The sequence below is a fragment of the Cryptomeria japonica genome, chromosome 2 (genome assembly GCF_030272615.1).
Source record: "Cryptomeria japonica chromosome 2, Sugi_1.0, whole genome shotgun sequence".
In the NCBI taxonomy this organism is placed as follows: Eukaryota; Viridiplantae; Streptophyta; class Pinopsida; order Cupressales; family Cupressaceae; genus Cryptomeria; species Cryptomeria japonica.
In genome coordinates this window covers 504,311,440-504,326,645 of record NC_081406.1, presented here as the reverse complement: position 1 = coordinate 504,326,645, position 15,206 = coordinate 504,311,440, and the positions used below count along the sequence as shown (strand labels likewise).

Genomic DNA, 15,206 nt, shown 5'->3' with positions numbered 1-15,206 from the left:
TTGATATGAAAGCTAAGATGGAAAAAGCTAATCTATTTGTATGTAAATCTACATTATGATGATTAAACTATCATGAAAAGCCATTATTACAATTTGATACTATGCTATTTTAATGATGTTAATGATGCTAATGCTATGATAACTATGATATGATTGCTAAAAATGCTGATATAATACTAACAAAATGCTAATAATGATGCTAAGGTCGCTAAGGGTCCTCTCATATCCAAAAGAGGGGGTATTTATAGGATTTTTATGACCAGAGGTGAGGTGGCAAGAATCAACGGTGCAGATTTAGTCTGGATAAATCGACGATTGAGATTGAAGAATCTGGGAGGAGGTTGAGGAGATGGACACTTGTCATTCCTAAGGAGACAAGTGGCAAAGAATCTCCAACCATATGCCAACAAAGGGGCAAGTGGCAGTGTGTCTCCACGAGAGGGCATACACTCCAAAAATGGTTAGGATAAGAGGTTGGAGAGGATAGGATTAGTTAACCCATGGTTAGGCTAGGGGTTGGTTAGAAGAAGGTTAGGTTAGGAAGTCGTTAGGAGTTAGGACACATGTGCTTAAATTTGAATTTTAAATTCAAATTTAATGGGGAGAGAATAATTAAATAAACAAATTAACTAAATTCATTTATTTAATTAGGAAATAGAAGAAATTGATTTTGATGGGATGAATTAAGAAAATAAATTTATATAAAACAAATTATTTAATTCATTTATATAGTAGAAGAATAAAGGTCATTAATTAAATATTTTTCGTATTTAATTAATTCGATTTTCCAGACCAATTTTTAGTGTATACAGATATGAACGTGATTATTTTGAATTTAGTTTTGCAACATCCATATCTAGTGTTTGCAATTGGTTTTGTAACATTACCTTCAATATTTCATATTTTATTAAGTCTTGAAGTCAAGTTAACTGTAATTTTGACATATGTCCATTTGTTCGCACATAACTTGGTGTATATGTAATGAAAACCAATTTTTTATTTTATGCTGGAAAGAGGACTTCAATACCTAGTCCTTAAATATTTTTCAATTTTTTTTTCACTTGTTTACTATTTTTCTGTAAGTGTTGAACTCAGAAGTTGATGTTTGGTGTGAAACCTATGTTCAATTAACCTAAAAAAAAATCTTAATAAAATCAATATATATTAAAATAATAATCATTGGAAAGCTTGCTTCAAGTAGTACTATCATGCATTCGGGTTTGTCAAAATTCATCCATTTGAGCCCCCAATTTGAGCTTCGAAGGCCAAAAATTTGCAGAAATCAGGAGAGTTTGGGGGGGCGATATCTAGCAAGCGGGTTTGATAGAACATATGTTCTATCAAAAGGGGTTCTCTCAAACCCACAGGGGTTTGATTGAACCCCTTTGAGCAATTTTTTTTTAAACGACCATGTTCATTTTAAAAAATTATTAAAAAATTATTAAAAAAGGGGGTTCGATCGAACCCTTTTTTTTAATAATATTATATTCGATCGAACGTATTTAAAATAATACATTTGATCGAATTTTTTTTTTGGTCCGATCGAACATGGAATTCGATCGAAAGTGGTAAAATTATGTTTTGGACAAACGAGTGCAATTTCTTCGTTCAAAAAAGTGTAAACCACTATTGTGGGTTCACCCACAGATTCTAAGCTGATCCCCTCTTCTACTCCTTGTTCTACGTGCTTGGATCTTTCTCTCTACCCAATCCTTGAAACATTGCCTTGAGCTTGTCTCAGTCTACAATTTAACTTCTTTCATATCCTTGCATTCTCTTAGCATCTTGATGATGGATCACAAAGTGTGATTTGAAACGTTGATACAAAAAAAATCACACAATCAAATCTAGAAAGAAGCTAAAGAGGTCTCTTTTGTTGAACACACCATAGGATTGGGGGGGTGAATTAGTCTAAACCTTAAAGTAATTTACTTCTGATCAATAAAAATTCAAACCACAATTAACTTATTACAATAATTATGAAATATGAAAGCACAAGGCACAACAAACACATGAACACTAGATTTATGTGGAAAACCATGATGAGAATCACACTTACAATATAAATAACTAATTGCAAATTTTTAGGCTCAAGTCCAAGGCCTGAGGACTTGCAATGCTTAGGAACACAACCTTAGGACAAGATACAAAGGACTTGCAATATTGAGACTCATTGTCTCAGGGCAAGGCACAAATGATTGCGCAAACTACCAAAAGGAACACACCTTCTTCTGATAGGTGCAAAGAATCAATGAATTTAAATGAACAATATCGAGCTTCATCTTGTCCTTGAACTTCAGTGTCAGGCAACCAATATCATGGCAAACACATCTAACATCAAACACTATCATACAAAAGATCATCATCAAAGCTCTTCACAAATTGACTTTTGCACCAAATCTGATTGTGTATCATTCACGTCCACTTCACATAGATTCATACTCATTCCTTACCTCATTTATTATAACCACACATCTGTAAATACAAGATAATTCATTAAAACCCTAGGTGAGGGTTGGCCATAGACATATTGAGCAATACTACATAAATTCAGTCACCTAGACCAATAATACCAAATGTGATCCTCTTTGGGATATAGAGGGGACCCAAATAATTACAAAAAACCCTTCCTATTTGATTCCAAAAAATCACATATGCTAACACATCCTCCAAAGTCGACATTAATTGAAGCATGTAGATAAACAATAACGCACATTACTTGGTTAGTCCAAAAACATCCTCCAATGCAAAATACTCAATGGAAATCTACACACACCATAGTGAGACCCATATCAACATTCAACACAACCTCCAATGTATATATAGACTAAAATAATATGATACAAATAAGATACACCACTTAAGTCAGTCGAAGACCAAAACAACTAACAACACTGAACATAAAACAACATCTTTTCATACTGATTAAACCAACACCTAAAAGTTAAACAAGAACACTACACAAACCAAATTAGCATGTCTCCAAGCCTCAACACTTGAATCCACACATCAAAGAACTGCCAAGCATTCTCCAAATCAGGTTTGACAAACAAATCATTATCCAAAGCAACAACCAACTCTACTATCTAAGCAACAAAGGGCCTAGAAACTTGATAGTATACTATGAACATATCATAAATATTATATCCATAATCACAATCCATAACCTTTATAAACCAAAGGAATTCAAAGCATTCTTCCACTAGGACATTAAATACTATTTTCAGTACATAAATATTATTTTGAACATATTGAAACTTCTACTACACCAACCTTCTAGAAACACCTTAACATCACCACGAGACCACACATCAATGTTAGAGAACCCATTTTTGAACCATTTACAACACATAGTGACATCAATGACAAAACCAGATAGGTTGACATCAAGGACAACACACCTTGACAACTCAAGTTTCCAACATTCTCCCCCTTTGTCATTGATGGCAACGCTTACCACCAACAAAAAACAACGCATACAATATACCCCTCTTTCAATCTCTATGTATCTCTATCTCTCTTTCACATCAAGGACAAAGGGTAGATAAAAAAAAATAGACAATCACTTGAACTCTCTTCCTCTTTTGAATTACAACACAACATCTACAACTACTTTCCAACAACCACACTCCATACTTCTCCCCTAAGAGCATAAACCACATCAATCTAGGAGATAAAAATATATATAAATTTCCCCTTGGACAAATGGACCACCTGAATGCATCTAGTTCTAAGGAGGGGCAATAATCCCTAAAATTTGTCGAAGATACTCAAAAGTCCCCTTCACTAAAACCTTAGTAAATATATTTGCAATCTGTTCCTTAGTAGATACATACTCCAATTTGACTTCCTTCTCTATAAGTTTCTCTCTTAGCAAACGACACCAGATTGAAATGTTTTTAGTCCTTGAATGCATTACCGAATTATTTGAAATATTAATTGCACTTATATTATCACACATGATAGGAATTGCCTTATCATATTTTACCTTGATATCCTTTAGAGTTTGCTTCATCCACATAACCTGAGTACAACAAGATGTTGTAATAATGTATTTTGCCTTTGCAATAGGCAATGACACCAAATTGTTTTTATTACTCAACCAAGAGGTGAATTTGTCTTGCAAGAAAAGTGCACCACCAATTGTACTTCTCTTTTCATCAGCACATCTAGCTCAATCAACATATGTATATGCTTGCAAAATCAAATCATCATCCTTCTTATACCATAATCCATAATGTAGAGTCCCTTTCAAATATCTGAACATCCTTTGTATTGCTTGATCATGAGATTTATTAGGATTAGATTGATATATAGAAACCAAATAAAAAACCTACATAATATTCGATCTTGAAGCAATCAAATACAATAATCCTCCAATCATAGATCTATACTATTTCTAATCAACATTCAGAGATCCATCATCCTATTCTTAATTTAGAACCAGTAGCCATATGGGTTGCAACTCATTTAGAATTCTCCATCCCAAATTTCTTCAACATCTCCTTGATATACTTGGTTTGAGAAATGAAAATGTCTTTTTCTAATTTTGTAACTTAAAGACCACAAAAAAATGACAACTCACCTATCATAGACATCTCAAACTCCTTCTGCATTTATTTTGCAAACTTCTTACATACATCATCATCATACACAACGACAATCAACAATTTATCACCTTCAACTTTGAAATAAATATTGTTATTTGTAGTAACTTTTCTAAAATTTTGCTATAACAAATATCTACTGAGCCTTCCATACTAGGCTCCAGGAGCTTGCTTGAGTCCATAAAGTGCCTTTTTGAGTTTACAAACCATATCCAAATCTTCTAACAACTTGAAATCATCTGGTTGTTCAATGTATACTTCTTCAAGTTCTCCATTCAAAAATATAGATTTGACATCCATTTGATATACCTTAAAGTTCTCATATGCAATAAATGCAAGAAACATCCTTATAGCTTACATTCTTTCCATTGAAGCAAATGTCTCGACAAAGTCTATACCTTCAACTTATGAGTAACCCTTACATACCAATATTTCCTTGTCCCTTGTGACTTTTCCATCTTCATTTAGCTTGTTCTAGAACACCCATTTTGTTCTTGTCATATTCTTATCCATTTGCCTAGGTACCAATTCCTATGTCTAATTCTTATTTGTCTGATTCAACTCCCCTTACGTTTCTTTTATCCAACTTTCATCCTTGCTTGCAATCGCATAGGTTTCTTGTTCCACCTGATATAAGAACTAATAGTGCTTATTCACTAGTTTCTGTAAATCTTCTCCTTGTCTAAACTGCTTTATTCTTGTCCCCAATAATCTGTTCCTCTGAATGATTGTTTTGCACATTCTTTGCTAGTGTCTTAGGTGCTTGTTTAGGTTCTTTTTCTTTAGCACTTGTCTCTTCTTTTTTTCCTAGATCAACCTTCTCTTTTGTAGCCATCAAAAAAACTTCCATATCTGTCAAATTCAGGTACAATCTTAGTCTGGTTCCATTATTTACTAACTCTTACATTTGCACTCTCCAAAATTCTATTCAACTTTCTATTGTAACATTGATACGCCTTACTCCTTGTAGAGTATCCCAAAAATATTTTTTCATTTTACCTTGCATCAAACTTCTCTAGATCTTCCTCATCTCTCATTTTGTAAAACTTGCTTCCAAATATTTTGAAATAATTAACTCTAGGAGGTCTTCCATTCCATATTTCACAAGGTGCCTTTGTGTGATTCACTCTTAATCTACCTTGTTAAAAATATAAAAAATGGTATGCACAACTTCTTTCCAATACACACTGGGTAGGTTAGCATCCTTCATCATAGTCTTATCTATTTCAAGAACACTCCTATTCTTTCTTTCTACAACTCCATTCTGTTGAGAAGTCCTAGGAGCATAAAGATGTCTTTAATACTATGTTCCTCACAAAATTTATCAAATTCATTTGATGTAAAATCTCCTCCTCTATCAAATCTTAAACATTTGATCCTAAAATCAACTTGATTTTCAACCATAGACTTGAATGCTTTAATATTTTTCTTTCAAGAAAGTAACCTATGTCATTGTAGAATAATCATCAATAAGAAACATAAAATACCTTTCACCATTCAATCTTCTTGTTCTTGTAGGTACACATATATTTGTATGAATTAGCTCTAGAGGTTTTAAGGATGAATACACCTTGTGCTTGAATCTCCTCTTTGTTTGCTTCTCCAACTGACATTATCTGCACATAGTATCAACAGGTTTGACAATCTTTGGCAAATATCTCACAACATGAGTAAAATTGATCTACACCATATTGTTAAAATTGATATGTCTCATTCTTTTGTTCCACGACCAACATTCAATGTTTTGTGCCAACATACAATTGCTTCCTCTATTATCCTTCACATAGTAGGCATTTTCATTAGTACATATACCCTTTACAACTAATCTCCTAGAGATTCCTTTTTTGATTTCACATCTAGACCCATGAAATATGAGCTTGTAGCCCTTATCACACATCTGACTCTCACTCAAAGATTACATCCCAAACCCTCAACATAATAAACATCTTCATTTTTATGCTTACCATAAATGAGAATAGTACCTTTACCACAAATAGGTGCAACTTCCTCACCTACAAAATTTATAGATAGACCATCATACTTATCAAAGTCAATGAACTTTCCTTTATCACCTATCATATAATTTCAACATTCATATTCAATTATCCATGCTTTAGGCTCTACTTTTTGCATGCAATGTAGTTTTCACATTCATTTGTTTTTCATTATTCTCCACTCCTTCTAGATTATCAAACCTTTCATTATTCTTCTCTACTATGACTAAAAACAATGGTTCTTCATTTGATTCATCACCATCTTCATCTTCTGATGAATAAGTCTCCATTGAACATATATTCTTCTTAGGTCTATCTTTGTCATCTATTCTATTATTTCTATTGTTGCATTTGTAATTGTCCTTTCCCTTATAATCACCATCAAGTTTCTATCATAATCTTCCTTATAAGTACATCTAGAAGCATAATGACCAATTATTCCACGATTGAAACATTTGAAGGGTAACTTACCTTTGTAATTTTTGGATCCTTTCTCCAGTCTTCTTACAAAGTTTGCTTCTATCTCATCCATGTTATTTCTTTCTTTAGGTTCATCTTCAATACTCTTGGTAGCTTTGATTGTTGCTTCTCTTTTCTCCTTTCAAAAATCATCTAGCTCAACAATCTTAAAGGTAAAGAGTGAGCCATACAACTGATCTAAGGAGTATTTATCCATATTTATGACTTTCTTCAATAGAATAATTCTTAGGTTTGTACCATTTAGGCAATTAACATCACTTTCTTCTCACCACTTCACTTTCTACTAATATTCCACCAATACCCCTAATTTCACTCACAATCTCATTTACTTTGTGTAGACATCTTTCAATGTTCTCATCATCAAACATCCTCAGGTTCTCAAACTTGTGCTTCAAATCTGTTAAGTTTGCTTGCTTTGTCTTTAAATCACTTTCATACACACTACTCAACTTCTCTCAGATCAGTTTAGAAAATTCAACCCCATAAATTTAGAGAATACCAAATCACTTAAATAAATGATAATATCAACTCTAGCCTTTGCAATATTCTCATGTGCCTTAACCTCATCCAGAGTCTGAGGACCATTTGCTAGAGCAGTATATCCAGTCTGGATAATTTCCCACATTCCAGTTGGCAAAGATTCAAAATGACATTCTATCCTTTCCTTCCAATAGGAGTAATTTGTGCCATCAAACTTCAGTGCTTTGAAATTAAACTCTTGTGCCATTCTGGATCTTCCTCAATCGGTTAAGCTTGTCTAAGAGGAACCAAGCTTTGATACCAATTGTTGAACACACCACTAGACTAAGAGGGGGGTGAACCAGTCTGAACCTTAAAATACTTTGATTCTGATCAATAAAACTTTAAATCATAATTAACTTATTACTACAATTATGAAATATGAAGGCATAAGGCACAACAAACACATGAACACTATATTTATGTAGAAAACCCTAATCAAGGAAAAACCACAATGGGAATCACACTTACAATACAAATAATTGATTACAATGTTTTAGGATCAAGGCCGAAGAGATCACAACACCTGATAGGACTTGCAATGCTAAGGAACACAACCTTAGGGAAAGATACAAAGGACTTGCAATAGTGAGACTCACCATCACATGGCAAGGTACAAATGATTGCACAAGCTACCAAAATGAACACACCTTCTTCCAACAGGTGTAGAGAATCAATGAATTGAAATGATCAAGATCTACTGATCATGAAATTATCCTTGAACCTCTATGTCAAGTGACCAATACCATGGCAAACACATTTGACATCAAACACTATCTCAAGACACTGTCATACAAAAGATATCATCATCAAAGCCCTTCTTAAAATGACTTTTATACCAAACCTAATCGCATATCATTCAAATCCACTTCACATCAATTCACGCTCATTCCATACCTCAACTCATACAACCACACATTTATATATACAAGATAATTCATTAAAACCTTAGTTTAGGGTTAGCCATAGACAAAATAACCAATATTATGTAAATTTGGCCAACCAAACCAATAACACAAAATGCGGTCCACTCTAGGAGTTAGAGAGGACCCAAACAAATCACAACACATCCTAAAACATGCTCCAAAGTTGGCATTAACTGAATCATGTAGATAAACAATAAAGCACGTTACTCAATTGGCCCAAAAACATCCTCCAATGCAAAATACTCCATGTGGATCTACGCATGCCACAATGAGACCCATATCAACATCCAAACACAAACTCCATGTATATCCAAACCAAAGCAACATGATCCAAAAAAGATACACCACTTTAATAAATCAAAGACCAAAACAACTGTCATCACTGAACACTAAAAAAATATCTTTTTATACCGATTAAACCAACACTTGAAAACTAAATTGGAACATCGCACAAACCATTGAACATGTCCTCAAAGACGCACAAATTTAATTCACACATCAAAGAACCGCCAAGAATTCTTCAAACTAGTTTTGATAGACATCTCATTGTTAGAAACAACAACAACCGACTCTACCATCTGAGCAACAAAGGACCTGAAAACTTTATAGTACAATATACACATATCATAAAAATTATATCCAAGACCACCATTATAACCTTCACAAACAGGAGGAATGCATAGCATTCTTCCACTAGGACATTAAATACTCTTTTTTGCACATAAATACTATTTCCTGCATATTGAAACTTGCACTACATCAGCCTTCCGGAAACACCTTAACATTACCACCAGACCACACAAAACATTAGAAAACTCACTTTCGGACCATCTACAACAAATAGTGACATCAATGACAACACACCTTGACAACTCAAGTTTCCAACATATTTTCCTTCAGAGGACATCTATTTGTATTTGGATGATGTTCCACATTAGTTCCTAGGAGTCTGGATTGTCATCTTCAACAATGTGGCCTAGAATGCCTAATTGGATCATTACAACTTTTGGAATCGACATGGAGACACCTACACATACTTCAAAGACATCACACTTAACCCATCTTCCCTCATCTTCCTTTTAGGAATGGACAAACATCCTGCATACCATCTTGGTTTTATTCTTCCTAAGGGGAATAACAATGTTCAACAACATCAAATCATCTTTAGCATTTAATGTCGAGCATCTACCATAATTGCAATACACACTTTTTTTAGGGGGTGTTGCATGGTATCTCTTCTTGTACTCTATAATGGGGTTAAATTTTTCCTTGCATAAGGTTTTGTCCATTTCATTCTTTATTGAGAGCATTTTGAAAATTTTCTCTTTTTGGGAGGATTTTTGTCCCATGGGGTTTTCTCTTTTTCTCTGTTTTTGGGAGATTGCATTGTGTTTGTACATGGTAACCTAACATGTCCTAGAAGTTGAGAGCCATCTTTCATCTTGCATCTGTTCATTTGTGTACATTCTCCCTAAGTTGCACTTAAAGGGGGTGTTGGTGTGGAAGGTGTATCTTTCTTAGCTAGTTCATCACCTAAGTCCTAATCACATATGTTGTGTAAGTTTACTTAGAGTACACAGATAGGTCCTAGGAATATTTCTAGAAGTCCTAGATGTCATGTGATCTTATTTTATCACATTTACTTCTTGTTTCTAGTTATGATGTTGGCTGTCTCAAGTCATAAGATTAAGACACCTAACATAATCCTTTGTAATCTTATGTTCACCTTGGCCTATATAACCAAGGGGTCCCCTTTGTAATCTTCATTATGTTGTAACTAATTTATCATTTGCATCCTTTGATAGAATATAATTATCCTTTCATAGTTGATCTCTCTTGTCCTTTCATGAATTACCTAGATCTTGGGTGGCAATATTCTTGAGCCAATCTTGCATGGTATAGAGCATTCTATACTATTTCTTACAAGTGGTTGCCATTTTGTTCACCATTTATTAGCTTATCCCTTATCTCTCTTGGGAGTTAGTTTGTTTTTGTAGGCTACGACTTGAATTTTATCTTCTTGATCCCTATGCATGTTGCTTCATGGCCTACTTATTTCAAATTTTATCCCTTGCCCCATTAGTGTGTTACATTGAATAGTATGGTGAGTGGGACCTAAGGAACTTTTGTCGGGGGGGGGAGCGTGCTTAGTTCCCATTTATTTATTGTTGTTTAGGTGGTTTGCATTCATAGTATCATTTCCAAAGGTCTTCTTTGATTCAATCTTTTACAATCCTAAACAATATTTCTTGGTGATTGATGTTTCTATCCATTTAATGGTGATGTGATGGTGAAATCTTGAATTTGTCCTCCAATGTCTAAATTTGAATGTTATTTAGTCATGGGTTGGAATTGGAATAAAAACCAATATTTTTCAAAATGAGTATGAGTGAGAGAGAGAGAGAGAGAGAGAGAGAGAGAGAGAGAGAGAGAGAGAGAGAGAGAGAGAGAGAGAGAGAGAGAGAGAGAGAGAGAGAGAGAGAGAGCCTTGTGCTTCATATGAGGCAAATGAGTTTTTAAATGTGTATGTCTAGGTATCCATGATTGTTTGTATGTTTCAAATAGCTTGACGAACTATCCTTATCACATTTGTTGACCTGACTATTGATTATTTTTCTTTCATGGAGACTCTTAGACTTCTTGTAAATATTTTTAGGAGGTCTTCTTTCATTAAAGAAGTATATGGTTCTACTAGTGGATGTGTAAGATATTTTCATGTGAGTGTCCACAATTTCTTCAATTTATTCATTTTTGCATATAGACTCTAGCTTTTGTGTGGATTTGTTGGACATTGTCATTTATCATTGCCCAACCTTCTCTTTGCACATACCTTGGGGATACCCCCTTGGTCTAGCAAATCCAAAAGAAGAGGGAAAAACATCCATCCTTACCCATTGGTCCTTTCATGCCATAATCTAATAATAATTCTTGCTTTCACCTCTAATGACACACCCCTAGGCTTAGGTGGTATCACAAGTCTTTAAGATTTGTGGATCCACATGTTTGAGCACCAACAAATTGACATATTTGTTGGGAAAAGATTAATCTCAAAACCATCTTCTTCTTAGACTACAGGAATCAGGTAGCCCCCCCTTATAGCATCTTTAAGACCCTACAACTTGGAACTATTAATTTGTTTGTGTGTAGTTAGCAGCCTATTAAGTAGCACCGACAAATTAGCATTGTTGCTAGGAACATTAAAATTCATTGAAGACTTTCATATTTGAAGGCAATCAAAAATCTATTCTTGCATGTGGTTATCTTGCTCTAAGGATTTTCTCTTTTGAGTGAAGAGTGACAACTCTGTTGAAGTAAACTCAGTTAAAAATCATAGAAAAGGTTTGAAAATAAAGAGGAAAATAAACAAGGGTTTTGAAGAAAAAGAAGCTTTCATAGCTATTGCAAAGAAACAATATGCCAAATGGAGAACAAGAAATAAAAAAATTATTGAATCTCCACAAGAGCAAGTGGAGGTTAAATTAGTAGAAATGATGGATTTCTAGATTTGGGGGATCAATATCAATACAATTCTGATGATTTGGTTGACAACATATTGAGAACTCAAGGGAAAGACCATAGACATATATACAATATGCAAAGGAGTGAGATACCAATTGGAGAAGAAATAAAGATATATTTGTATGTAGGAGTTGGGAGTTACCTAACCCTAGCTTAAAGATGTAGCTAGATGACTCTCATCCCACATCTCCCATTCATTACAGACAAATGAATTTAAACAGAACACAAATTTTCATGATGACAAAAAATTACAGTAGTTAATTAGTGATCTCACTACAAGAGAGAGATTGATAAGGAGTTGGCTTTGTTGGAACATCTCCGATAAAGACATCAAGAATTGCAAGAACAAAATTAATAGGCAACAAACTCAATTGTTGGCCCAAACTGCTAATCAAAAGAATTAGAACCATGGTTGTTATGCTACACATCATCAAGCCCAAAATCAATGATATAGCTTGGTCAAAATTATATTCCAAACGTGAGAATTTCATTCTAGAGACAAGCTCAAAGATTCCCACCAGTTAAGAAAGATCTAGGAATGGAAAGTTCGCCAATCATATTTCTTTAGAATCCACAACTATCCTAATTAAAGCCCCAATGAAATTAGAGGAATGATCCTAAAGTTCCAAGAAACAATTCAGTTATAGGAAAAGAGCATTTGTGGTGGTTTATTAATGTTACAAATGAGTTTGAAATTGAGCATGAGGATGTGACGATGTTGTTTGTTCAATCCTTAGAAAAAAGTGTTATGGAATGTTAATTGCAATTTGATAAACAACGATGTGGACTCATGGGAGGAGTTCACAAGGGTTTTTGTACTCTAGTATAGGGATAGGATTGGTCCCACATTTACAACTCATGAATTCACCAGAATAAAGAAAGGACAATATTCTAAAGTCAATTACTAGCCACTATTTGACACATGTTAAGTGTGGTCTATGCTAAAATAAAATGATTGATTAAGTCCATTTTCATAGATGATGTCCTTTTATTATAATAAAAGAGATTTAATGTATGATTAGAAATGATTCGATGCATTTATGTTCAAATAAGTCATGTTTATCTTATTTTTCTTTATTATCTTGAACCACCCCTAATTTTTCATTTGTAATATTGATTATGATTGAAAGAAACAACAAAAGTAATTTGAACAAAACTTAAAATTTCATACGCCTACCACCTGATACAATTAATTCAATCAATTAATTATAAGTAAGATTAAAATATTGAATCAATCTACATACATAATGCCCCCCCTTCACCCAAATTTAAATGATAAATATAAGAGTTTAATATATAATAAAATATAGTTTACAACATTTATTTTCAAACTGAACAAATTACAATCCTATTACACTCAATTTAAAATAAATAGTGATTGAAACTAAATAAAAATAAAAGATATATAATTAGAATCATAGACAAAATCATAATATCAACATTAACCATGGTACAAAGTATTAAGTGTATGGCATAAATTGCCATAAGAGTAAAGGACATAAGAAAAACACATGACAGAAGTTTTCAACACTTAACCAGTGATGAGAGCCTTATTTTGACATCATAAAAACCAGAGCTCAGAATACACACACGGAGAATAGCAGTAAAGAAATCCACAGAGAAACCCAGAAATGCTCAAAGATCAGGCTGAGGAGTAAGGCGAATGTAAGACTTGCCAGAGGGCACAGCAACAGTCTCAAAACCCTTGGGAAACTTCTCCAGGGCAGCTTCATTAGACAAGGAAGGCACCACCATGCATTTATCCCCTGCCTTCCAATCCACAGGCGTGGCCACGCTATAATTAGCCGTAAGCTGCAGAGAATCCAAAACCCTCAAAATTTCAGCAAAATTACGGCCAGTAGTAGCAGGATAAAGAACAGAAAGCTTGAGCGTTTTGCAAGGGCCAATGACAAAAACGGCCCTTGCAGTCAAGGGTACGCCGGCACGGTCCTTCTCAGCAGGGTCCAGCATGCCATATTTAATGGCAATTTCTCTGGTAGGGTCTGCAATAATAGGGTAAGTGACTTTTGCCCCCGGTGTGAAGCTCTCTATGTCTCGAACCCACGACCTGTGGGTTTCCGCATCGTTGCAGCTCAGGGCTAAAACCCTAACTCCTCGATTGTCGAATTCGGGCATTAATTTTGCCAGGGAGCCCAGTTCTGTTGTGCACACAGGCGTGAAATCCGCCGGGTGGGAAAATAAAATCGCCCAGCTCTTTTCAATGTAGGCATGGAAATGAATGGGGCCGTGGCTCGACTCTGCTGTAAAATCTGGAACTAAATCTCCCAGCTTTAGAGCCATTCTGGAATAATATTTGTGTGAATGGATTTTTATGCTGAAGAGCTGTGTGTGTGAATGGATTTATATTGGGGATTGATGGGCAGAATGGATGTGGATTAAGGGCGTGGAAATATGATAAGCTTCGTGGCTTACCTGGTTATGTCCGCCATGCCCTGCACGAGGCAATAGAATAACCCTTTCGTGATTAATACAGATAGGCGTTTATTTGTATCATATGATTTGGAGGGATCCTCGGCGAACTTTGAAACTTCCAACTAGATTTCTTGTAAATATGTAGGTTTTTATATGCCGCATCCTCGTCAGGATTGTTGTTGGCTTCACATATATAATTACCTGAGAAATTCTGCATTCTTGTGAATATTGAAATGAAGTGGTAATAAAATTAAAAAAATAGTGACGTTCACGAGGTTTGGCAGTCTGTGGGATTGAGAACAACAAACCCTAACCTTTCCATTTATGAGTATCTATTATTTTACTTTTTCGTTTGATCATGGTTCTTTTATTTTGGATTTTGATCAAGTAATTTGCATCTTTTCAATTGTTTCTCTTCGAACAAAGTAGTTAGATACTCAATTTTGAGAGTATTAACATATTTGGTTCGAATGTTCTCATTGGGCAAACACTCCATTATGTATTGTCATTATGTTTCCATCGACCTTGAAGTGCATAAGTCAAACACTCCATGATGTATTGCCATTATGTTTCCACTGACCTTGAAGTGCTTAGCCCATTTCTCTTTGGGTGTCTTCCACCTTCCTATTTTGTACTTAAGATGGTGTGAGCTAGTTCTTAATGGAGCTATTAGCATTTTAGCTTTCGGTTTTATATCTACCTTTATATAGTGTTTTTGCTCATGTTCA

General features: G+C 34.5%; 1 protein-coding gene across 1 annotated transcript; it reads right to left on the bottom strand.

The window, feature by feature from the left end:
- Positions 1-13,451: 13,451 nt before the first annotated feature.
- Positions 13,452-14,698, bottom strand: LOC131078923 (uncharacterized). Its single transcript, XM_058016765.2, has one exon. The coding sequence runs from the start codon at positions 14,344-14,346 to the stop codon at positions 13,681-13,683; it is 666 nt and encodes a 221-aa protein (XP_057872748.1). The 5' UTR covers positions 14,347-14,698; the 3' UTR covers positions 13,452-13,680.
- Between the last annotated feature and the right edge of the window lie 508 nt (positions 14,699-15,206).

Coding starts and splice junctions, on each gene's coding strand:
- LOC131078923 (XM_058016765.2), bottom strand. CDS start 14,346: ATGGCTCTAAAGCTGGGAGATTTAGTTCCAGATTTTACAGCAGAGTCG.